The following is a 27,454-nucleotide window of genomic DNA, read 5'->3' as shown; positions in this document are numbered from 1 at the left end:
AACACAGGTCGGCAAATACTGAATTTTTATCTGGAGCTTGGATGAGTGTATGAACGATTGACTGATCCGGTTACACTGACCACGAATCTAAAGCCTATTTCTCTACAGCACGTCAGGGTTTTGCATCATGACCACCACCAACACCACCACCACCACCACCACCACCACCACCATAATCGAAATCTGCATCCAATGAAATCAGAAAGCAATTTCAGAGAGATGGAGGCGAAAAAGAACAATAAAGCTGCAAAAAAATTAGAGTGAGAGATATGAATTAGGTGAAGCAAATATGGTGGTATGGACACTTGCCAGGTGGCTGTATTACTTGCGTTGACGGTTGCTCACGACTGAACGCTTGATGTCCTTCCTTCTGCGAGATACTTCCCCTTCATGTGCAATACACTAGCAGTAATCAGGCATCATATTTTTTTTTTTTTTCGTAACGAGTTTCATAACAATGTTCTCGAGTTTTAAGTCCTGATGGTACCGTTCACGTGTTCCTCTAATGTGTCAGCCAAAGTGCCCTGATAATTGTCTAGGTGTGACATCAGAAAATGTAGTTCTATGGAGATCTCGCATCTTAATTGTTTAAACGACTCTAGAGTGTCTTCCACTATTTTAAAGTCTGCCTATTTTGGCCAAGAAAACGGCGCATAACATTTTTAAACTTCTCCAAACTTGCTGCTATATTTCCGTCATTGTTATTTCAAAGTGTCCATCAGACATCAATATCTAGTCCAACAAATATCCCTTCTTTCAACTTTTCTGCAGCCAGATTTGGAAATTGGCCACACAAATACTGGAAACAGATACCCGTTTCGTCCAATGCTTTCACATAATGCTTCATCAGTCCTAATTTGATGTGCAGTGGAGTCAATAAAATATGAACTGGATTAACCAAATGCTCATTCACAACGTTCTTCGATCCCGTTATCGGGTTTCTCTTCTTCGACCACTCTGTCCTACTCCATTGCTCGTAACTGCTTTACTGTCCCATCCACACGTATAGCAAGGCATCTTGGTTTACCCTAATTTTTTGCCGACAAGAACGCCAATCACTTTAAAGTTACCACATAAAAGCCTCTAATGTTCTTCATAATTCACAGTTTGAAGAAATACTTTCATGGTACTGCATGTCTCTTTTAATTGATCTGAATTCACAATTGGAATTGAGGCTAGCTAATATCCAATATCTAGCAATACTCCTTTCAAACTTCGCTTTGAAGAATCTACACTCCTGGAAATTGAAATAAGAACACCGTGAATTCATTGTCCCAGGAAGGGGAAACTTTATTGACACATTCCTGGGGTCAGACACATCACATGATCACACTGACAGAACCACAGGCACATAGACACAGGCAACAGAGCATGCACAATGTCGGCACTAGTACAGTGTATATCCACCTTTCGCAGCAATGCAGGCTGCTATTCTCCCATGGAGACGATCGTAGAGATGCTGGATGTAGTCCTGTGGAACGGCTTGCCATGCTATTTCCACCTGGCGCCTCAGTTGGACCAGCGTTCGTGCTGGACGTGCAGACCGCGTGAGACGACGCTTCATCCAGTCCCAAACATGCTCAATGGGGGACAGATCCGGAGATCTTGCTGGCCAGGGTAGTTGACTTACACCTTCTAGAGCACGTTGGGTGGCACGGGATACATGCGGACGTGCATTGTCCTGTTGGAACAGCAAGTTCCCTTGCCGGTCTAGGAATGGTAGAACGATGGGTTCGATGACGGTTTGGATGTGCCGTGCACTATTCAGTGTCCCCTCGACGATCACTAGTGGTGTACGGCCAGTGTAGGAGATCGCTCCCCACACCATGATGCCGGGTGTTGGCCCTGTGTGCCTCGGTCGTATGCAGTCCTGATTGTGGCGCTCACCTGCACGGCGCCAAACACGCATACGACCATCATTGGCACCAAGGCAGAAGCGACTCTCATCGCTGAAGACGAGACGTCTCCATTCGTCCCTCCATTCACTCCTGTCGCGACACCACTGGAGGCGGGCTGCACGATGTTGGGGCGTGAGCGGAAGACGGCCTAACGGTGTGCGGGACCGTAGCCCAGCTTCATGGAGACGGTTGCGAATGGTCCTCGCCGATACCCCAGGAGCAACAGTGTCCCTAATTTGCTGGGAAGTGGCGGTGCGGTCCCCTACGGCACTGCGTAGGATCCTACGGTCTTGGCGTGCATCCGTGCGTCGCGGCGGTCCGGTCCCAGGTCGACGGGCACGTGCACCTTCCGCCGACCACTGGCGACAACATCGATGTACTGTGGAGACCTCACGCCCCACGTGTTGAGCAATTCGGCGGTACGTCCATCCGGCCTCCCGCATGCCCACTATACGCCCTCGCTCAAAGTCCGTCAACTGCACATACGGTTCACGTCCACGCTGTCGCGGCATGCTACCAGTGTTAAAGACTGCGATGGAGCTCCGTATGCCACGGCAAACTGGCTGACACTGACGGCGGCGGTGCACAAATGCTGCGCAGCTAGCGCCATTCGACGGCCAACACCGCGGTTCCTGGTGTGTCCGCTGTGCCGTGCGTGTGATCATTGCTTGTACAGCCCTCTCGCAGTGTCCGGAGCAAGTATGGTGGGTCTGACACACCGGTGTCAATGTGTTCTTTTTTCCGTTTCCAGGAGTGTATAAATAATTTCCATTGTTTACTGTCGTACTCTTTAGTTCGCACTGTCGTCGCTAATCCGGCGACGTCTTTACAAAACACCATTAAAACATCTCTTTAACACGATTTCCCTACACTGAATACGGATACGGAGCACCATGTGAAAGTAATTATTTTCACTAAGTGCGCTCCCAGAAGTCGTGCTGCGTCTTTCGAGAGTCCCAAATCTTTCACCAGTTCTGTTTTAGTAAGAGTTTCAAACGTATCCATTAATGTTGGTGCAGAGGCGACTGGTAGCCCTGGACCATGAGAGGGAGTCTAATCGCGGAATCTAAGTTCGGATGCACGATTTTATTCATGTCTCTTTCGATGTACACTGCTACTTCCGTCATACAGAAGTAACAATCGTCGACGTAGTTCTTCTATTCGCGCCATACCGTGGGGATGACGAAGTTCTAACACTTCATTTTACCTTCACTCCACTTTCTTAATTGCTCCACACATGTATAATACACAATGTGTGGAGCAAATGACTTGTTCTGATCGAACTTCATGGCGAAATAAGCAAAATATGATTTCTGCAGAAATCTGTTATTTATCGGCGTCTTGTTACGTATCACATAAGTTCCACGTATGTAACAAAATGGATTTGAGCTATTCACAAACCGCCTTCCTCACATTTTGATACAGCTTCGATAATATAACACCGAACACAACAACGTGCGTAAGCACCTTGTTCTAAATCTCTGACTCACTCAACTGTCCATTTCTGCGGCGATAACTGAATGTTAGCTTTGAAGTCCATTCGTCCCGTCTACTTCACCATCCTACAAACAAGCAATGTTGCCACATTAATGTAAATTACACTACATAACCTAGATTTCGAAGCCAATAGTAAATAGTGAATAGCGCGCATCAGTTTGGGACAAGTCGTAGTCGTGCACAGACAATTAAGGGGGTGGAAAAACACATATCATTTTCACATTAACGGGTCCCAGCTTAATAAAGAACACCACTGACTTTACATGTCGACCTGTTTAATCGATTCAGTTTCGTGTTTACTTGCTTCGGGTAGCTGCCTATGACATACCTGTAGTTGTCACGGAATACCATTTCAAAAGCTCTACGTATTTTCCAGTACGAATAAAATTTTGATTTAACTTGCCCACTGTTGAGAAGAAGTAACTATTAAATATTTTCCACAATTCTGGTGGATCACTAACGTTTTTATTCCCGCAAAAAAGACGTGTAATATGTTGAGATACTCCAATCCATTGTGGAGGGGTGTTGCAGCAACGTTATTTTGTGCAGAATATGGGTGCTCAACATATTAATATTAACAACAGCCCTAGATTGTGCAACCTAGGTTTGTCTTTTAATATTAGTATGTTGGGCACCCATATTTTGCACTGATACCTCTTTCACAACCGACGATATGCATAGTTTTAATCTTGATCCGAAAGCTTTATGTTCTCGTGGAGTAATTACACTATTTTAACCTGTCTCATAACATTCCTCAGCACTTCGCAGTATTATCTAGAGTAAAATTCCTGTACTGGACCCTGCCGTCCTTTATGTTATGATACATACCCTTTTTCCTCCTAAGTTATTTGTAATACCATTGGTTATTCAAATCGTTTGCTTATTAGTAGTGCATACGTGCCTGCACTTTTTTAATATGAAAGAGCAGACTCCACAAGTTGTGCCATAAAGTTATTTTCTCCCCAGTTAGATTCAGTACCTCTTCTAAGTTATACGAATCTATAAATCTAATCTTCAGTGTTCTTCTGTAGCACTGCATTTGTATTTTCTTCTCGTCTGTACCATATAAACTCCATGTATCGCTACTTACAAGACTATGTTCCAAACAAATACTTTCAGAAAACTTCCTAACCCTTAAAATTATGTTCGATGTCAATATATTTCTCTTTTTCAGAAGAGATTTTCTTGCTATTTTTAGTTTGCTTTTTATATCTTCTTCACTTCTATTACCGTTAATTACTTGCTGTTAAAATAAAAGAACCCGTTTACTACTTTCAGTGTCTCATTTCCTAATCTACTTATCTCTGCATTATCTGCTTTAATTCCACTGCATTCCATCGAACTTGTTTAACTTATTTTTAACAATGTCTGAAGAAACATTCATTGGTGACAATCTTGCACCTATAATAACTTTATGAAATACATTCGTAATTGCAGAATCTTTCCTGACACTGGATGCATTAGGTAGGTAGATATTACTTATTTGTGACACGGGACTCGAACCCTGATTTCCCGATTGCCGCTAGCGGTCGCCTTAACAACTTCGGCTATCCAAGCACACTTCCAGGACTGACCTGGACTTCCATGTCATACCGCCTACGACTCTATCGCCCGCAACTTTACTTACGTTCACGCCAGAGGGTTTCAACGACACTAACATATTCAACGTTAGTATTACGGCACAAATTTTCGTGTGGCACCAATAAGTAATAACTTCATACCTAATGCAGATAATTTCAGAAAGATTCCACAACTGGGAAAAAATTTCTTAAATTTAGTACAGCTGCAAGATCGTCACCAATGTCTGCTTCGTCAGACACTGTTAAAAATAAGTATTACCAGCCTCGACGGGTAAAATTACGACCGTAATACTAAAGTTGAATACGTTTTCTTCTAGATATCCTGTGGCGGGAATCCAAGTAAAATTGCGAGCGACGGGATCGTAGACAGTATGACATGTGGAAGTTTGGGTGGGTCATGGAAGCAAGCTCGGATAGCCAAAGTTGTTCAGGCGACTACTCGTGACAAGTGGTAAACTCGGGTTCGAGTCCCGGTCCGGCACAAATTTTCATGTGTCGCCAGTAAGTAATATCTTCATACCTAACGCACTTGATATTAGAAAGATCCCGTAGTTGCGAATAAATTTCGTGAACTTGTTTGTCTTTCGTCGATGTTCCTGTTAGAATCTCTTTCCAAGATACTATCCAATCTGACACATTCCGTTCAGCTGATACTTCAAGTCCTTTGGCATCTGTGAAAGAATTACAATATCATTGGCAAACCTCAAAATTTTTATTTACTCTTCCTGAAGTTTATTTTCCTTTCCAAATGTTTCTTTGTTTTCCTTTGCAGCTTCCTCTGAGTGCAGACTGAATAACACGTCGGACAGACCACAATCCTGCCTTATTTTCTTCTGAGCTCCTACCTCCCATTCATCTCTTTCGGCTCTTGTAACTGCAGTCTTGCTTCTGTGCAATTTGTAGAAAAACTTTCGCTTTCTTAAATTTATTGATAACTTCATAATGTATACTGTTTTACAGTCAACGTTGTCAAACGCTTCATCTAAACCTACATGTGTTATAAATCGGGGCTATCGTTCTTCAGCCTATCTTCTAAGGTAAGTCGTACGAACAGTATTGCCGCGCATGCTCCTCCAGAACCCAAATTCGTTTTCCCCGCGATCGATTTCCACCAGATTTTCCATTCCTGGACACGTACGGTTGCTTAATTCAGGATACGAAAATCTTCACTATAACGTTGAAGGCTGACTATAAGGACATTGAGGAATTTGAAGGAACCGTTGATGCTGCGAATTATAATACGTGGGCTCTTCAATAAAGAATGATCATAATTTTTTTTTGACAACATACTTCTACTAATCCTCATAATTTTGATGGTCCTTCTCAAAGTAGTCTCCCATGAATGCGATGTACTTGTCCCAGTGTTTCTGCCAGTCTTCAAATACATGCTGGAAACCATTTTTTGAGAGGCCCTTCAAAATCGCCTCCGCAACCTTCACCACTGCTTCTGATGATTGATAATGCCTCCCACGAGGGCTTTTCTTCATGTTAAGGAATAGAAAAAAGTCACATGGGGCTAAATCCGGACTATAGGGAGGGTGAGGGATGCCCTTCACATTGAGTTTGCAAGACATTCAGCAACAACATTGGCAATATGCAGCCGCGCATTATCGTGGTGCAGCATCCAGCCTGCTTCTCGGAAACGTGGTCTTTTGCGCCTGATATGGACTTGCAATGTTTTCAGGACATCCCTGAAGTATTTTCCAGTTACTAATGTGTGTGCAGGCACAACATGCTGATAAACCATTCCATGAATATCAAAGAATGAGATGGCCATAACTTTCCCAGCATAAACAATCACTTTTGCTTTTTTGGGGGTTAGTGATGAAGGAGACTTCCACACTGGGCTTTGCCGTTTGCTCTCTGGATCAAAATGATTTAGCCAGGTTTCATCAGCAGTGATTACATTTGCACGCGAACGTCCTTTTGTCCGGGAATCAACAGTCTTGGAACCCATCGCGTGTCATGTGTAATTTTTCTGTCACCAACGTGTGGGTGGCACCCAATGAAATGTTCAGGATTTCAGAAAGTGATCTTAAGGTAACTCGTCAATCCTCTCTCACAATGACAGTAGCAGTGTTGATGTTTTCTTCCGTAAGAACAGTAACTGGAGCACCGGGTCCACCTTCCTTTGAAATGATTGTCGTCCCCCCCCCCCCCCCCAGCTGAAGATTTGTTAAGACCGAAGCAGAATTTCAAAGCCGCAAATTGTTCCTCGCGTGTTACCTTCACTGCAGCGGTGCGATACTGAACATGTCTGACCTTGCCTGCCTCTCACAGGCGGGAACCAGGAGTCCCAACAATGAAACTACTAAGGCGTGTTTCTTGCACATTAAGCTAACAGAATATCATAAGATTAAATTTTAGCGCGAGAAATTATGACCATAAAGTTATGATCATTCTTTACTGAACAGCCCTCGTACATTTACACAAGATTTCTTCAGCGTAGCATATTAGGACCAATACTATTCCTGATGCACATGAATGACTTTCCTGGTAGAGTTAGTCATCGCGAAAAAATTCGCTTTGCTGATGACAGCAATATTATAGTCACTGAGAAAACAAGAGAACTTCCTGCAGAGAAAGCATAAGAAACCATCAAAGAAGTTGGCAACTGGTCAATAAGCAATGAAGTGATACTGAACATAAAGAAATCTAGTGCCATAAATTTCATTGTGAAGAGGGAAAATGACAAATTAAATGTGGATGGCACTTCTATAATAAACTGCCGAAGGAGATTAAAGAAACTGCTAAAATAAACTTATTTAAGAAGGTAGTGAAATATTACCCGTTGACTAATTCATTTTATAGATTGAATGATTACTTAGATAATCTGGAGTAGGCGTCGGGTAAAAAATGTAACAAATAAATAATAATAACTATAATAAAAGATCTATTACTCCACACAACACTTTCACACCATTTTTTCCTTCTCTTTTTCTTTTCTGGAAAATTTTACTGTAGTATAAACATCTAATTCTCCTCCTGAGCTCAATATCTCACTCGTTGTAGACGGATGGTAACTCAGTTTTTCAGGCTAGCAAATGGGAAGCTGCGGTACAGAAAACGGCACTGAAGTCAGCTAGTAGTGTGTGTAGCATTAGAGAACAATTTGTGCTTAGTGTGTGAAGTGACTGAGAGTCAGAAATGAACGAACGATGTAGCATTAGCCTCTTACATTATTAAATAACTTATTTTTACACTAGAGATAAACCGAATGAGGTAGCACTGTTTTAAACAGAGTGGCCTTGTATTCGGGAGGGTGTAGGCCCGCACCTTTACCCATCTTGAGTTAGGTTTTCCGTGGGATCCCTAAATTAATTCGGGCAACTGAGACGATGGTTCCTATTATAAGGTAACGCCCCTTTGCCTGTTCCATCCTTGTCATAATAGACCTGTAAGTACATGAAAGTCTGTATGTGTGAATTACTTTATTTTAGATGTTCTTAACTTGTAACACCAAGATATGTCCAACATCGTTGTAAAAGAGAGTAAAACTACTACTACTACTACTACAACGATTTTACTACATCACAAAGAATAAATCATCAATGACTGGAAATGTGCTCTTCCACGATGGTGACTGTGTCTTCATAGGTTACATGTTTTATAGAAGGACATCTACAAGCACTACTGCATAAAAAAAAAGGTTGCTTAGAAAAGAAGTGGAAGGACTGTATAAGCATATAGAATGTACAATGGGCTGCATTGTTATTGCTACTGTACATGATATGGACAACTTAGAGCAATCTGAAAACAGATTGTTGCAAGAGGAAAGAATGCACCACTTTCTAATAACAAACCGATAATCTCTTTTTGACACAGAAAGACAATATATGAAGCAATACTGCCAATGGTCAGGCCACCAGTAGAAAACATGTTATGTTTCAATCAGCTGTTAGAAGTAGCTTTACTAAAGTTAAGACTTGAATGTTGATTTTCTGTGACATAACACGGCAGAGGACACATGAAGTTGTTGACTTTATCCCACAGTTAAGTTCTCAAAGAGCGTTAAATTTATTTTTCAGTAGATATTGGAAATTACGATCGTCAAAAGTTGACGATAAAATATACCGACCAACTAGGTTCAGATCATGAAACGAAATACTATGTATAAGGAAATAGTAGCCACTGACTTCGTCACATTGTCTAGAGGAATCTTACTGGAAGAACAACTGGAAACGTTTAACGTAGTAGACAGTGTATATTAAAAGTTTATATCGTTCTTAAAAAAATATATTTCTGCAGTATCTTAAGCCACCTTTCCCTCTAAAACATTAGAGGATAAAATGAATCGGAAGAATGACTACTGGCTGGGATTAATGTTTCGTGCACCTGTAAGACGACTCACTAAAGAGCAGTAATTCTTGTGCCTATGACCAAGTTTGTAGTAGGTTATTGAAATTTTGTGCTGAATTAATGGGACCATCTTTGTTCTGTCTTTTTAATGATTCCGTTATTCTTCTTAAAAGGCTTAAATATGCGACAATGGCACCCATGTGTAAAAGCAGAGATAACGGAATCCTCTAATCCTTTTAATTCTTTCCAATCTGTTGAAAACTTTTTTGACCCCTCTTACTTACACTTTTTATACAGCAGAACGTAGCAAATACCTCTTAGTTTGACTTCCGTGAAGGAATCTCCAAAGAAAAAAACCACTAATGACCTCATGAATGAAAACCTCAAAAGAAAAAAATATTCTATTGCGTAATGTTAGTGACATTATCAATGGCCATTCAAAAATAACTTCTTACAAACCGAAATGTTGTAACATGACTCGCATTGCACTTGTTTGCACTTACCTTCATAACACAAAGCAGACTGTAACACTGACAAAAAGCACTTCAGAAATAAAATGGAGAATTACAAAATACGGAATCCAACTAGATAAAATACTGGCTCCATTCGTTTTCTTAACCTCCTTAAATGACTTTCCAATGAATTTAAACGGGAGCTCAGAACTGACGAGTTGTAATTTCAGAAGAACAGTAATCAAGGACGCAAGCTCAACCACATCAGACAAAACACTGAACATAGATCAACAGTCCTCGACAATTTCACAGTAGGCATGTCAATATTTAAAACTCACAGAGACTTTTATTATGCAGTTTCAAACAAACAGGAATGTCTGTTAACTGTCATTCAATATAAGAAGCAAAACGTGTAAAATTACTTGGTGTCCAGAGAGATAATGAGATAAAACGGGAACAGACAAAATAGAGAGTACATAAACTAATCAAGAAACTCAGTTCAGAAAGTTTTGCACTAAGAACTGTCTCTCATTACCTTTACTTGAAAATATGAGTATTAGTTAACTTTCTAAGCCTTCGCCTTTGTTGTCTTCGCAGTATTCGTCCCAGATGAGATGTCTTTCTCGTTCTTATTATTTACACTAGTTTCCTCTCCTCTGCAGTCCAATTCACTCCATTTTTCTCCACCACTATCTTTCAAAACTATCCACGTATTTTTTCTCTCTCTATTTGACTGTCCATGTTTCGCTGCCAAGTAACACTAACTCCTGATAAAATCTTTGTGAATCTCTCTGTTATTGCAATCTGAATTCTTTTTGCTATTAACACACCTTTCACCTTTTCAAAAGTTGTTTCATCCACAGAAATTTCATTTCTTACTTCTTTCTCACAGCTTCCATTTTCTGTTAGCAAACTTTCTAAATTTTACTTATTGCAGTGTATATCCTCCCAATAAAATGTAACCTTCATGATTGTTGGTTCTCATTACTTTGGTCTTGTCCACATGCATCGTGATTCTATATTCTTTTTCCATTCTTACCATCGTTCTCATCATAAATCTTGTGATTCAGCCAACGCTTTGATCATCTGCAGTTAAGTATGAAGTGCCTCTGTGCACTATTTTCTGCAGTATTATTTCCGAAAACAGCTGCTGTATTCTCTGTCCAAAATGGATAAAATACGAGGGTAAATGTAGACAACACCAAAGTGATGAGAATCAACAAACATTTCTAAAGGTAAATGATCCTATTAAGTATAGGATGCAGAAGGAAGCGCGAAGCCACCGTATTAAAGATCCTTGCGGTATGCGTTGCAAGTGGATGAAATTCACAAGCGTGGCAAATTCTAAGAAGAAGATTCCGGGAGTAATGCAGCCGCATTCGGATCTCCATGTGGGTGCTTTTTCTGGACAGCAGTGTTATGTATTAACGAATAATATGGAGATAGAAAGAAAAGTATGTGGATGGAGAACTGGAAGTGGGATGTAAGAACGATGAATAGATGGGACGAACTAGGGAGATTAAGGATTACAGCATTAATATTTTAGGACTAAGTGAAGTCCCATACGAAGGAAAAGGAGAATTTGAAAAAGGAAGAATACGATTTAATATCCAAAGGAGGAGAGGAAAAAATGCTGTTGGAGTTATCACAAGAAAAATAGTATGAGAACGTTAATTAAGTTGTTCCACTGAATGAAAGAATGACAGCAATGAAGATGCTTAGTGACCCTTGTGGATGTTTAGATCCTTCATGTTTACATGCCAAAATATGATGCAGAGGAAGAAGAAATAGATGAAACATGTGAACAAATAACGGACTTATACGAAGAAAATGGAAATGGTCAGTAAAACCTACAATGGTTGGAGACCGGATAGCATAGTAGAAATAGATAGACAGAAGAATGTAGTTGAAGGTTGTGGGAAACGAAAGTTAAAACTCTCTCTGGTCACTTTGATCCCTGGGAAAGTACAGGAACAGTTTGTAAAGCATTTGTTAATCAAAAGCCAGTAGTATTAATATTGTTCAGACATAGAGCGAGGAACTGGAAATTACTACAATTTGAAAAGAGAACTCAAAACATGGATACGGTATCTCAACACGCACACTCTTCCGAAATTCTCTAATTATCTAGCTTAAGGAATTAGAGACTATTATTAGTTGAATGTCAAGTAACAGTATTCACGGTAAACAGGCCTCTGTTCCTCCTGCATACAATTATTTTTCTTGGACAAATACCGACGCAGTCACGTAAATATTAAGCTAATAGTACGAGGTACAGCAGCGGTTTAATACAACTAAAAAACCTACAGCTTTTTCCATAATTACGGATTTCCTGCTGAGTTACCTTTTCATTATATTCTGAGTAAACATAAACGTGCAATAGTGTAGGATAATTTCTTATTAATTCAGTGTATATGATTAGTTCCTGGCAACTTCCTACTCCTCTTCTTTCATGTAAATCTTGACCCAGTCCACAACCATGAAAGTTCGCTTCCGCGAAAGTGTGTACGAAACATTGTGAATGAACGAGCGATAGGCTGACACACGTTACGTAAGTACGATGTTGCACAGCCTGTATTGTTTAGAACAACACGCATGAATGCATGCATGTTATAAGGAACAGGCGCCGGCCAGAGTGGCCGTGCGGTTCTAGGCGCTACAGTCTGGAGCCGAGCGACCGCTACGGTCGCAGGTTCGAATCCTGCCTTGGGCATGGATGTGTGTGATGTCCTTAGGTTAGTTAGGTTTAATTCGCTCTAAGTTCTAGGCGACTGATGACCTCAGAAGTTAAGTCGCATAGTGCTCACAGCCATTTGAACCATTTATAAGGAACATGCAGCGCTCTTGTTAATAACACAGGCACTGCAATATTGAAACTATCCGCCGATGCCGGGCAGTGACTTTCGATTAAAATGTCCTCCCCATGTACGGGAATTACATAATATGTGTATGAGTACAGGTCGTGACGTAGGAACAAAGACATATGGAAGTCTGTGGCTGGTTGTGAGTCGTGCACGGAAACCAAAGTGCTCTTAAGGCTACCGCTCGCGTAAAGCGGGAAATCTGGGTTCGGGCCCTGATCCGGCACAAATTTTCACTGTCGACATTCCTCCGTACAGCTGATGGTTGTTCGTATTCGCAACTGTGAATACACTTACTTAATGTACCTTAGGAAATAATTTTAAATTGTAGACATAGAAGGAACCAAACAAAATAAGTTGCAGTTAAAGAAAAGTATGCATTGTGGCTCAAACGTATAACACGGAAGAGGGATAATGTAACAAAAGTAATGTGACACGAGTAACGAGCTAAACAGCCTGATTATTGGCCGGCCGGAGTGGCCGAACGGTTAAAGGCGCTACAGTCTGGAAACGCACGACCGCTACGGTCGCAGGTTCGAATCCTGCCTCGGGCATGGATGTGTGTGATGTCCTTAGGTTAGTTAGGTTTAAGTAGTTCTAAGTTCTAGGGGACTTACGACCACAGCAGTTGAGTCCCATAGTGCTCAGAGCCATTTGAACCATTTGAACCTGATTATTGAGATTTATGCTACAACTCCAGCGTCGAAACTGCCAATACTTTCAGGTCAGTCATCGTCCGCACCAAAAATTAGTAACTCATTGCTCTATTGGTCCATCAGTCCATCTTTTGTCTCCGCTAGTTGATACTCGAAAACTATAATTGCGTTGGCTTCCGCGGCCAGAGCCAGTCGACATAAAAGTTTTCTAGGTATCGGACCGCGCCAAATTGTATAAAACTACTGCTGGAGAAAACCAACTTTTCGGCCACGATTGCAGCGGCCTTCTTCTTGGTCTACTGATGCGTTCTAGCTATGTAGTGTCCCGTATATTTTGTTATAACCGTTCACTGCGCATGCTACTACGTCATAATTTTATTCTATTTCATTGGTCACATAAGGAAGAAGGAGAGGCAACTTTATTTTAATAGGTTACTGCGGTGGGGGGAGAGCGTAACCTCTGTTGTATATTGGCTCTTGTATTATGTGCCATGATTGGTGGTCACCGGCGAAAGAGAAGTTGGCTCCCCTTTACCAAGTGCTGGACGGCGGCAGTTACCCGCCGGCAGTGCTCGCGCCTCGTGTTGACAGTGATGGGGCCCAGATGGGGCTCTATTCATGTTCTTTGGGTGTTTGAGTATTTCTATGATCTCCCTGATCTTGCATTTCGTCATAACCGGCTGCTTGGCCAACACACAGGCTTCGCTGAATTTTATTTGTTTTCCGCAATCTTGCTGATGCTCTGCCACTGCAGATTTGTTGTGTTGCCTTGGACGAATACAGCGCTCGTGTTCCCGAATGCGCGTTGCTACTGGCCTGTCAGTCTCACCGACGTATGCCTCTTGACATTCGCATTCCACCTTGTATACCCACCTTGTCCTTAGTGGAGCCTAGCACGTCCTGGATCCTGCGACCTCTAGAGAAGACAAGCTGCACCCCAACCCGGCGAAGATGTTTGCCTATTCGGTCAGTAACATTTTTCATATAAGGTAAGCGCACTCCTGGCTGCAGTTTGTCTATTTCTTGCTTATCTTACTTGTATTCGTCGACAAGGCTGTGTGGATCGACTTATGGCTGTATCCATTGGCTAGAAACATTGCGCGTAACCTTTTAAGCTCAGGTGTTATGTTTGGAGCATCACTTTGGCGCTGCGCACGGATTACCAAAGAACGGACGACCGAGTTGTTTTGCGCTGGGTGGTGGTAGGATTGAGCGTGCAGATACCTGTTTGAATGTGTAGGCTTGCGATACACTCTGTGCCCCAGTGTGCCCTCCGTTGTCCTGTATACTTCGACGTCCAGAAATGGAGTTGTACCATTCTTCTCTAATTCGAGCGTGAACTGTATCTTCCCGTGCATGTTGTTCAAATATTCGTGAAACTGGTGTGGTTCCGTTTCATCATGAGGCCATATAGCGAACGTGTCGTCTACGTATCTGAACCAGCATCGTGGGCGCCTGAACCAAGGGCCGTTGCGTCAAAGGCTTCCATGAATTTGTCGGCTGCCAGCCGAGATAGGGGAGACCCCATTGCTACGTCGTCCGTCTGCTCGTAGTATTTTCCTCGCCATTTCAAGTAGTTGAAGTCAGGCACAACTCAACCAGGTCGCATATGTCTGGTGGGTCGTGCTCCTGAAGGATGCGGATAGTTTCGTCTACTGGCACGTTCGTAAATAGTGACTTCACGTCAAAGCTGATGTCCGTATGTAAAATTGTTTCTCCCTTTAGGCGTTCTATGAAGTGTGTCGAGTTCTTCATATAAGAGTCCGTCTTGCCAACTAGACGTTTTAATTTGCACGCTAGATACCTTGCCAAATTGTAAGTAGGCGAATTGATCCCATTCACTATTGGCCTCAAATGATAACTTTCCCTATATATCTTTGGAACACCGTAAATTCTAGGAGCGACTGATACTCTGGGAACCTAACTGAGCAAATTGAGCAAGTCAAAAATGCTTGGTCCATTTCTGGTCCTTGCTAGACGTTATTCGGCTTCGCATTGATGGTAGAATTGTTCAGTGTCCTCCTGAGGGATATCGAGCTAAATTCTGCCCAATTTCCGCGTCAGACCGTCAAAATCCCGAGCTGGTTGGAGGGCCCTGCTCATAATGCTCCAAACATTCTCAATTGGGGAGGGCTCCGGAAACCTTGCTGACTAGGGTAGGGTTTGGAAATCACGAAAACAAGCAGTCTCTCCCCGAATGCAGGCGGGCATTAACTTGCTGAAATGTAAGCCCGGGATAGCTTGCCAGGAAGGGCAACAAAACAGGGCGTAGAATATCGTCGACGTACCGCTGTGCTGTAAGGGTGTCGCAGATTACAACCAGAGGGGTCCTGCCATGAAAACGAATGGCATCCGAGACCATCTCTCGTGGTTGGCGACAGACAGTTTGCTATTCCACCGCTGTCTGGGGCATCTTCAAATAGTTCTTCGGCCTGGAATCTCATTGACTGGAGTAGAACTGTCTTCAGTGATCAGTCCCGCTTCGAATTGAGCCCCGATAACGAGCTAAGAGGTGTGTGGTGACGCCCTGGACAGCGGTGTGATACCAAAACGACTGTCGCCCGCCATATACGGCCCGACGGCCAGGAGTCATGGTCTGGGGTATCATTTCTTTTCATAGCAGGACTCCTTTCGTTGTCATCCACTGCACTCTTACAGCAAATTGGCAACTCGACGATATTCTACGCTGCGTTTTGTTGCCCTTCATGGCAAGCCACCCTGAATTTACATTCAAGATAATGCCCGCCCACACATGGAGAGAGTTTCTACTACCTGTCTTCGTGCTTGCCAAGCCCTACTATAGAAAGCAAGGCTGCCGAATCCCTTTCCAATTGAGAACATTTGGAGCTTTTGGGCAGGGCCCTGCAACCATCTTGGGATTATAATGACGTAACGCCCAATTCGACAGAACTTGGCACGATATCCGTCAGGAGGGCATCCAACATCACTGTCAATCAATGTTAAACCGAATAACTGCTTTCATAAGGGCCACAGGTGGACAAACACACTATTGACGTGCTCGATTTGTGAAACTCTTTCTCTTGAATAAATCATCCAATTTTTATGGAACTATAGTCATTTGTTTGTTTGTCCATGTGTATCACATCTACTGATCTCCGATCCACTGGGCTAATTCCTTTGTGGTGCGTCGTTTTATTTTGTTTTGGAGTGTATGTAGTTCCAACACATTAGATGCGCTGTCCAAAATATTTTAGTTGTCAGAAAGGCATGCATCTTCCGTCGTTCAGGCACCATTCCCAGACTTGACCTAATTAGACGTCTTCCTCCTGTGAGAAATGTAGTCAATAAGTTGCAGAGGCAGTAGAGGTTATGAGAGAGTGCATTACTACCACCTGTAAAAATTTGTTACAGACAGATGACAGCGACGTCAGTTATTTATGCAGAGAGGGAAAGGAAAATGCCTAGGATCAGCCTTTTGATCACAAATGGGAAGAATCTTTTGGTTTTTCGAACACAGTCTTTGACGCTGTTTATTTAATCTACGGGGTTTTGTTAGTAAGTTAACAACACAGTAGACGCAAAAGTTAAATGTTATGAGACCATTCAATTGACATTTAAAATAATGAAGTTTCCCTTCAAATCTTAACACTTACGACATAGCAACGTTTCATTACTATAGTCAAATATGAATAAAGGTGTCTAACGATTTTTAGTGATTCATACCACAATAGGTAAAAACGGAATCCTTATAGGATCGCTTAGTTGATCGTCTATTCCATCTGTCTCTGTCTGTCTGTGTGTGTGTGTGTGTGTGTGTGTGTGTGTGTGTGAGAGTCTGTGCCTGCCCGACTGTGAAATGCCCTTTTCCTCAGGATCGGTTAGACGTATCAAGTTGAAACTTAGGTCACATACTGCGATCTGTACTTCTTTAGCAGTGTAAAAAAAAAAAAGAAAAAAAGTAAGTTGCTAAGTTAATGCAGTCAAAAGATTTGGTCATTTATGTTACATATTTTTATATTCGCGAACTCATTCAACAAAACCTATACGGTATTTACCGTTGATCTAGAATCATTAAATTAGGCAAGAAGCAAGATTTAGCAGTACAAGCAAAGGGAAACGGCCGAAAATTGTTGACTTGTAATTATATCACACAAAAGAATATTTCTTTGCCCTTTGTTATCCGACTTCGAACTTGAAATTAAAACGTTCTCTAAAGCCTTGAAATTCCTTGCCAGTATTAATGTCGATAACAGGCAAAACTCGTCGAGATTCGCGATTCCCAGCGTGAATGAACTGTCTTTATACATAATTACTATTGTAAGGAACACTCAGAGCGCGAGTCCCACTCGACCTGGTCGAATTTTTTAAGTACAGATATTAAGTGTTGTAGACTATCATATCAAACATAACTATGTGTGTCCTTACGGTTGCGTATGTTTTCATTAAGACTGGAACAAACGTCCGGATGGACCTCACTCAACTCAATATAACAACAATAACAAAATTTACAACTGTAAATACGTTTCTGCTTCCTAGTTCCGAGTCTCACTTTAAGTTCTATCACTGAATTTGTCCTATCCACAAGCCTGGAGCCAACAACTAGCGCAGTTCCACTTGCATAAAGGAAATTTCTGTTTTTATCTCGATCTTTCTTACGGTTACGCTAACGTGTTGCTCACTGTTCTCTGAGGCCCTTGAGACTACTCATCTACATGAAAATAAATTAGCAGTATCCTTAACGTTTCTAACGGTATTTGAAATGAAAATGTTTTATACCTAAACCTGTACATTGGGAATAGAATGTAAGGAACAGCGTATATCTGTGCAAGAGCTTTACATGTATAGTCGTGAACAGTTGAACGAGAGACAGCTGCTGTGTTTGGGAGACAGCGCTTCTTTCTCCACGACGAGTGGAGTATCTTGGGCGTGCCAGACCTGGTACTGGAGGTCGGGGTGACAGTCGTGCCGTATCAAGGCACTTGATCGTGTCCAGATCGCGAGTTCTCGACACGTCGGACGCGCTGTGTCCGGGATCAAGTGTGGCAATGGGATTTTCACGTGACACCGTGAATACCTCACTCGGTCAGACAATCGCCGCTGACGGTCAGCTATCGTGGGCAACAACGTGTTACTGGCAAGAGTCGCCGTCGAAAACTGAAAATCATAACAGATAATAGACGGGCCACAGTGCAACAGATCGTTCAGCAGCTCAGTGCTCCATAACAAGAACAAATCATACCATCCGAATCTGCCTCCTCGTTAAGAGGTACAGGTGTTGTTGCCCCACATGCGTTCCTTCGCTTGCCGCACGCCACAGGACAAAATAATACATAGGCACTGGACGCTCGAAGATTGGAAGGAGGTCGCTCAGACTGATTAGTAGCTGTATCCTTTGATATATACTTACACTACATTTGCCGCATCGTTCAGGCAGGTTGTGAAAGTGTTCTCTTGTCAGTGACGTTCACATTTTTTAAGTCATCAATCTTCTGACTGGTTTGATGCAGACCGCCAAGAATTCCTCTTCTGTGACAACCTTTTCATCTCAGAGTAGCACTTGCAACCTACGTCCTAATTATTTGCTGAATGTGTTCCAATCTCTGTCTTCCTCTGCAGCTTTTGCCCTCTACAACTCCCTCTAGTACCAAGGAAGTCATTCCCTGATGTCTTAACATATGTCCTACCATCCTGTCCCTTCTCCTCGTCAGTGCTTTCCACATATTCCTTTGCTCTCAGATTCTGTGCACAACCTCCTCATTCCTCACCGTATCAATTCACCTAATTTTCAACATTCGTCTGTAGCACCACATCTCAAATTCTTCGATTCTCTTCCGCCCTCGTTTTTCCACAGTACAAGTTCCACTATCATACAGGACTGTGCTTCAAACGTACTTTCTCAGAAATTTATTCCCCGAATTAAGGCCTATGTTTGATACCAGCAGACTGCTCTTGGTCATGAATGCCGTTTTCGCTAGTGTCAGTCTGCTTTTGACATCTCCGTTGCTCCATCCATAATGGTTTATTTTGCTGCCTAGGCAGCCTACTTCGTGATCCCCAATATTCCAATGTTCAGATTTTCGCTTTTTTCATTTCTGCTACTTCTCATTACTTCCGTATTTATTTGATTTATTTTCAATCCGTATTCCGTAGTCATTCGAAAGTTCATTTCATCCAACGGATCCTGTAATTCTTCAAGTTCATTGAGGACAGAAATGTCATCACCGAATCTTAACATCGATATTCTGTCACCTTGAGATTTAATCCCACTCTTAAACCTTTTTTTATTTCCGTTATTGCTTCTTCGATGTATAGATTGGACAGACTACGTCCATCTCTCACCCTTTTTCATCCGGGCACTGCGTTCTTGGTCTTCCACTCTTACTGTTCCCTCTTGATGCTTGTAAATATTGTTTTTCTCCCATCTTTGCCTATAATTTTCCTGTATTTTCCCTAGAATTTCGAACATGTTGCACCATTTTTCTACGCTGACAAAACCTATGAACGTGACTTGATGTTTCTTCAGTCTTACTTCCATTATCAACCGCGACGTCAGGACTGTCTCCCTGGTGCTTTTCCCCTTCCTAAAGCCAACTGAGCGCCACCTAATACAGTCTCAATTTTCTTTTCCATTCTTCTGTGTGTTATTCTTGTCATCAACTTGAATGAATGAGCTGTTATCTGATTGCGTGGTAATTCTTGCACTAGTCAACTCTTGCTGTCTCAGGAATTGTGTAGATGATGTTCTCCGAACTTCCGATCATATATCGCAAGTCTCATACATTCTAGTCACCAACGTGAATTGTTGTTTTGTTGTCGCTTCCTCCAATGATTTTTTTAAATTCCAATGGAATGTTATCTATCCCTTCTGCCTTGCTTGATCTCAAGCAGTCCAATGCTCTTTTAAATTCTCATTCTAATACTGGGTCACCTATCTCTTCCCTGTTGACGCCTGTCTGTTCTTCCATCACGTCATTCGACAAGTGCTCCTCCTCACAGAGGCCTTCAGTGTACTCTTTCCATCCATCCGCTCTCCCCTCTACATTTATCAATGGAATTCCCATTACGTTTTTCACAAAGTGCGACATTTTTTAATATTTTCAATTATCAACCCCTCAAAGTGGAGCGGGCTGCTCGAATTCTCACTCATTGTATACTCAGGGCCATTTCAACCAAATAGCTGGGCAAAGGGCGTTTCTGTTGGGAAAACGTAGGACAGGATTTCTAGTTCCGGCAGTTGCTTCGCAACAACCAGAGATTTTTTTTTTTTTTTATAAGGATGGGGCCCCTCCACGCCCACACCAACGTGGTGACCAAACCAAAAGTTCTACTGTCACCTCCGTATAACATGTTAGTTTTTGAATCAGGAGTCACAGGATGCGGGCTGTGATGTTATCCATGCGTCTGGGTAAGATTACTCATTAACATGGTCCATCAGGAGATAGAGAGTGGACGAAAGCGATCGAAGGGTAGCGGTTGTAAGGGCAGAGGAAAAAAAGTGCCAAGGCAAGAGCCAAGGGAAAAAAAACCTCTGCGACAGTAGGACGGGTAGTAAGGGCAGTAGCAGCTTGCTAGCTGCGGCAGTGCATGCAAGGTGTGGTTATGTTAGTTCGAGGTATCGTGCATCGTTACCTTTGTCGTTGTTGGAGCTCGATGCGGCGCTTGCTGCAGTTGCTGCGTCCCTGCAACAGTTCAAGGTCGTTGTAGATTAGTGGGCGACCGGTCATAGATCGGCTCACAGATGGTGTAGGGGGTGTGTGTGGCTGGTTTGCATGCTGTGTACAGTACGGTTTCCCTGCGGTTGCCTGTTTTTCGTATGGTCGAACATCTGGGGTTTCCAGTAATAACTGTGTTGCAGGGGCTCGCCGGTACTGTCGTGTTAGCGTTCTATGGACCATAGATGTTTAGTTCCTAACCAGTAATAACAACCAGAGAAAACCTCCCGAAAACCATGGTCAGAACCTGGGAATGGGAACTGTTTTTTTTATATAGTTCTAGGACAACATGTACCTGACAAAAAAATAAACGCCTATACTTCGAACGGAAAGGAAGAACCCTGGCAGCTAGCATCGCTTTGCCAGCTTTCAAGTGAGAAGTGCAAAATCCTGTTACCATTACTCACCGAAAGCCATAGTCGCCTAAAATTGCGCAACTATTGAAATACAAACAAAACCGCGTTTCTCGATTGGTCGTGGAAAGGACTCGAAGCAGCTGCGCCAAGCACGCTGTAACTGCAAGGTACCTTCTCCCGGCATACGGGCGATAAACTCCGCCCGAACAAGCAATAAAAGCCAACGGTATAGACCGTCCGCCATGTAATCCTCAGCCCACAGGCGTCACTGGATGCAGAAATGAAGGGGCATGTGGTCAGCACACCGCTCTCCCGGCCGTTATGTAAGTTTACGAGACCGGAGCCGCTACTTCTCAATCAAGTAGCTCCTCAGTTTGCCTCACAACGGCTGAGTGCATCCCGCTTGCCAACAGCGCTCGGCAGACCGGGTGGTCACCCATGCAAATGTTAGTCCAGCCCGACAGCATTCGACTTCGATGATCTGACGGGAATTGCTGTTGCCACTGCGGCAATGCCGCTGTCGGCCATTTGGGCGATAGTGTATGTAAACCGGGCATACAGAGTAAAGTCGACGACGATAGGTCTGACGTAGTCTCTCACCGGCGAACGTCACGACTACACACTGTCCAATCATTTGTGCGATTACAGTAAACGAAGACGACCTCTATTTTCAGGAAGACAAAGCATCACTCTATTATTCCCGAACTGTCACGTCTTTCTAAGGAATACTCAACGGCGATGACGCTGCTTGTGTGTCGCCTGAGGTCATGCGACCCGAATCCTGTTGAGCACATGTGGGACGACATCGACAAAAATGTGCGCGTCTTGGACGCAGTTACGACCGATCTCCGCGAGTTAAGATCGGCGCTTGAGTGGTTAGGACTAGGATGGTTCATCATCCCTTTTGGTGTCTCGTGGAGTTCTTATAATGCATTTCAGCCGTCATCGCAATTCAACGGGAAGCTATGCGCTCCTAGGTAGGTATCTCCAATTCAATTAAAACACACACTTAGCGTACCATTGCACAAAACTACAAGACAGAATTTAATGAAGTTTAGGAAACATGAAATTGTTAGATAATTATTGATTTCAAGGACTTCAAAAGATTCAGGTTTCTCCCTTTGGTTCTAAGAAGGGGACCATACGAAATTCCCTTCACCAATTTGATTCATACTGACAAGGTGTGAAGGAGACGACAAAGACTAAACACGAAGATGCAACTCTCAACCGCATTCGAGAAAATCAAGTTTGCAAATTTTAGTGGTGTTTATGTTCTTTATAGGGCCATCAGTATTCACGGAGTCCGCAGCCGATCGAGTAAGCACTTAGTTTCATAAACGCCACTTCTCTGGATCGAATCTCACCGACTGTGGCTTTTTTTTTAACGTAATTCTAATAACAGATTTATGACTGTGTAAACTATCTATAGTTAATCATTCATTTATTATTTTCCCGCTCTTTATCCTGAAAAGTGTGAAACAGCTCCTTTCTTACGGAAATAAAAATAAAAAAATAGTCTACATGAGAACTTTCAATTGAATCAGTATAGTCATTTTATTTATGTTATTGTATTTACACGCCCATACATATCCGCATCCGGTGACGCCTATGGGCTAAGGATGACTCGGCGGCCGGTCGGAACCATTGGACCTTACAGGTGTGTTTGGACGGCGTTCTTGATACATTTGTGACAAGTATAATGTGTAAGCTATGGGCCTACGCACGACTCAGGATGACACTGGTCGTAGCAACATGGAAAACAATAAATATTGCCACATACAGCAATGAACGCCGAAGTTTTTCATGTGCATCTCTTTTCCACGTGTCTACCGCAAAACAAACTTGGATTACATTCTTAAACAGTTCTCTCTTGTCGAACAGTTTCGTGGCGCACCACGCATATCGAAGCATATCACGTGATGTTGATACAGACAGTTCACAGAAAAGAGTAGCACCGGCAACGAGATTCGGTCGCGAAACCTCGCCCTTACGAACCTACAGGATTACTCGCTTGGTTGCCGATTCCTTGCAAATTAGCGATCATACAAAATATGTATGTACGCCTATAAACAAACTCGATATTCTCGAAAACGATTGAAAGTCACGTCTTGCTATTTAGATATGTTGAAGTGAGAGTCGTGTCCTAAACATATTGTCAGTATGAATCAAATTGGCGAGGGAAAGTTTGTACGGCCCCCTTGTAAGTGACTGTAGTCGACGCGAGTGACTTTCATTCAATGCGTACTCAGCAATTTTCAGCCATGTTCATATTCAGCAAGTTTAGTTACTACATCTCTGCCTGATTTACAAATACAAAATAGAAATTACAAAGTTAATTATATACACCAGTTTTGTTGTGTCTTGTCTTTGCTTCTGAGAACATAGTGTGTTGTTGCCCCCTATTTAAGGTGAGATTCAGCAGTTTCTATGTTTTGTCCAAATTCTGCGACAGTTGTCCTAAACACAGTATGTGTTCGTATTAAGTTACCAGTATATGGCAATTTACTCTAATTCGGCTTGGGAAACACTGTAATCTACAATCAGTATCTCTCCTACAGTGTGACAATTATTGAAGTGTCTGAAATAAAATCGCCATAACTTCTGAATGGTTTGCGTTAGGACGTTCAGACTGCCATAACTTCTGAATGGTTTGCGTTAGGACGTTCAGACTGCACGGTTGGCTGCGGGGCATGATGCGAATTAGTACGCTGTATGGTTTGGTTTAGCGATGAAGCCTACTTTCATTTGGATGGGTTCATCAATAAACAAACCTGGCGCATTTGGGGAATGAGAATCTGCATTTCGCGATCGAGAAGTCTCTTCACCCACAACGTGCGACTGTGTTGCGTGCAATGTCCAGTGACAGAATAATCGGTGCGATGTTCCTTGATGGCGACTACCGAACGGTACGTGAAGGTTTTGGACGATGATTCCACCCCATTATCCAAAGCCACCTTGATTTCGACAAGATGTGGTTCATGGAAAACGGAACTCGACTCCATCGAAGCAGAAGAGTGTTCGATGTCCTGGAACAGCACTTCGGGGACCGCATTCTGCCTTTCGGGTACCCAGAGGCCACTGGCATGGGCCTCGATTGCCCGCCATATTTTTCGGATCTGAACACATGCGGCTCCCTTTTGTGGGGCTATATTAAAGACAAAGTGTACAGCAATAACCCAAAACCATTGCTGAACTGAAAACAGACTTTCAGCGGGTCATGCAGAATTTCGCTATTCGTCTGCGCCACGTCGTCGCCAGTGATGGCAGGCGTATCGGGTATGTCACAACCCAAATCCGAATATCTGTACTGACGTTTTTGTGTTGAATAAAGTGTGTGCACGCCGTAGTTTGTAACTAATTTACGTATTTTTCATATAGTTCAATAATTGTCACCCTGTATGCATCAAGTCATAGTGTTCTCGGATAGTGTCTGAGGTTAGTATACAGCAGTTAACTTTCTCACATAGTTATTCAATTTCCTTCGGATCACTTGTAGAGAGGGAAAAGTGTGTTCATTCCATAATTGTCTAAGTCTAATGCAGAAGTCCTAACAAGCGGACCGCGCTCTTATGGTATATTCAAGTGTTGGCCGGACGTGAAAGTGACAGAAGCAGGAGCTCCAGGTGGCCAAATATTTAGAAAATAAATGGCTTTTTGGTGCGGGTCGAGAGGGGCACTAGCCGTGTATGTGAGCGTAGCTTTCCGGCAGCGGTTGGTGTAACGGAAAGAGTGCAGAACAGTAATCAAAGGGCCGTGGGTCGAGTCCCTTTGCGGAGAGACTATTGTATCTTCAATTTTTGCGTTATTTACACAACAGATAAACCGAAATAATAGTCAGTATATTGTACTTATTAATATCGTCATGAAAGGCATGAAAAGCAAAGGCAGAACTTAGAACTACTGAAACCTAACTAACCTAAGAACATCACACACATCCATGCCCGAGGCAGGATTCGAACCTGCGACCGTAGCGGTCACGCGGTTCCAGACTGTAGCGCCTAGAACCGCACGGCCACTCCGGCCGGCACTTCGTATTCCAGTAGTTTAATTTTGACATTCGAGCAGCTCTCAGCAGCTGCACGCGAAATCTAGGTTCCCAGTGCAATGATTTCTTCATAATCATAGTCACCATCATCATTTATTACACATAAACAGACCGGTTAGGCCCATGGCAGAAGAAAAAATATACAAATACAGAAACATAAAACATAACGAAATGATCAACACACCCAGTCCATGAATCACAACTAAATAGAACTATAACATCTAGACAATGGTTATATATGTATGCATCTTTACTTGTATCTCGGGCATTCTCAATGCAGGGTGCTGGAACTGCTTTTTCCAGGGTCACTGAAGTTCTGTCTGTCCACCACATTCGCGGACGACTTCTTCGACGTCTTCCAGTTGGTTGATGCACAAATACTTTGTTAGGCAGAGTACCCTATGCTCGGTGAACATGTCCTGCCCACTGCAGTCTTCTTTTGCAAACCCTCTTCCGGTACCAGCTTTCTCAAACCGCCGACAGAGATGTACATTGTGCCTTCTTTCCCATCTCCCAGTTCCTGTATTGCATAGTGGACCACACATTTTTCTTAAAATCTTCCTCTCAAATTCACGGATGCGGTCTTCCTTTGTCTGTGTGCTTGCCTATATCTCACAACCACACTATTTAACCAGTCACACTAATCACATGTACAACTGTATCTTGCTTTCCAGGGATAAAATGCGTAACAGGCATAGGTTCGCATTTATTATTCTTTGCGCAATACGCCAAGAAAATTAATGCTTCCTGCGTTTTTACGATGTACAGCACACAGCTTGGCCGACGACATCTCGACTCTCTCGCCGCGAGACGATCATTTTAGCTATGTTGCGTATTGGGTATTGTCGTTTTACGTTTTAGCCATCGCCATTTATTAAGTGGTTGTTCCCTGCCACTTTGTGCTCATTGTTGTCAACATTTGACGGTTCGCCATTTCCTGACCGAATGCCCTTTTTTAACCACTTACTTTCTAATGTATGTTTGCCGTCTGAGTTACAGGCTATTTTAGCGAACGACGCGTTTTATTTTTTATCAGTCGTAGTAATATGGCGTAGGCCATTTAATCTTTGGTTGGCCATTTAACCTTTGGTTCGAGACCTCCGAAAGTCCTTATTCTTAGCTCGCTTTCATTCCGTCGATTGGGCTTAGCGTGTTGTCGCTTTAAAGTTATTTTACTTCTTGTTGATCTAAGGTTATGACATGGGCGCTTATGAACTTAGCTCTTTTGCTTCGTAAAACAAAACAAAAAAATCAACTTCAAAATAATAAAAATTTAATTTTATTAAAAAAGTAAAACACTTCCTAATGTTCTGCAAAATTATATTTATACATCTACATGGATACTATGCAAATGACATTTAAGTGCCTGGCAGAGGGTTCATCGACCCACTTTCATAATTCTCTATTATTCCAATCTCGTATAGCGCGCGGAAAGAATGAACAATTATATCTTTCCGTACGAGCTCTGATTTCCCTTATTTTATCGTGGTGATCGTTCCTCCCTATGTAGGTCGGTGTCAACAAAATATTTTCGCATTCGAAGGAGAATGTTGGTGATTGGAAATTCGTGAGAAGGTTCCGTCGCAATGATAAACGCGTTTCTTTTAATGATTTCCAGCCTAAATTCAGTATCATTTCTGTGACACTCTCCCCCATATTTCGCGATAGTACAAAACGTGCTGCCTTTCCTTGAAATGTTTCGATGTATTCCGTCAGTCCTATCTGGTAAGGATCCCACACCGCGGAGCAGTATTCTAAAAGAGGACGGACAAGCGTAGTGTAGGCAGTCTCCTTAGTAGGTCTGTTGTTACATTTTCTAAGTATCCTGCCAATAAAACGCAGCCTTTGGTTAGCCTTCCCCACAACATTTTCTATGTGTTCTTTCCAGTTTAAGTTGTTCGTAATTGTAATACCTACGTATTTTGTTGAATTTACGACGTTTAGATTAGACTGATTTATCGCGTAACCGAAGTTTAACGAATTCCTTTTAATACTCATGTGGATGACCTTACACTTTTCGTTATTTAGGGTCAACTACCACTTTTCGCACCATTCAGATATTTTTTCTAAATCGTTTTGCAGTTCGTTTTGATATTCTGATGACTTAATTAGTCGATAAACGACAGCATCATCTGCA

At 42.6% G+C, this 27,454-nt stretch overlaps 1 protein-coding gene across 5 annotated transcripts in view; it reads right to left on the bottom strand.

Moving 5' to 3' along the window:
* LOC126474018 (putative mediator of RNA polymerase II transcription subunit 12) overlaps window positions 1-27,454 on the bottom strand; it is a 951,360-nt gene that overhangs the window by 666,684 nt on the left and 257,222 nt on the right. For 3 of the 5 annotated variants that reach the window (XM_050101418.1, XM_050101420.1, XM_050101419.1), the window contains one exon: window positions 20,834-20,883. The exons of 1 other annotated variant lie outside the window; for it this stretch is intronic. Coding sequence is in view for 1 of the 4 variants with exons in the window: in XM_050101417.1 (XP_049957374.1) it covers window positions 20,834-20,883; window positions 25,572-25,650 (129 nt within the window). In the remaining 3 variants the exon portion in view is untranslated. Of the gene's footprint in view, window positions 1-20,833; window positions 20,884-25,571; window positions 25,666-27,454 lie in introns of those variants that run through there. One more of the 5 variants, XM_050101417.1, reaches the window with a different exon arrangement.

The sequence above is a fragment of the Schistocerca serialis genome, chromosome 4 (genome assembly GCF_023864345.2).
Source record: "Schistocerca serialis cubense isolate TAMUIC-IGC-003099 chromosome 4, iqSchSeri2.2, whole genome shotgun sequence".
Lineage (NCBI taxonomy): Eukaryota > Metazoa > Arthropoda > Insecta > Orthoptera > Acrididae > Schistocerca > Schistocerca serialis.
Note: the sequence above shows the minus strand (reverse complement) of the source record. Positions and strands in the feature narration are given on the sequence as shown.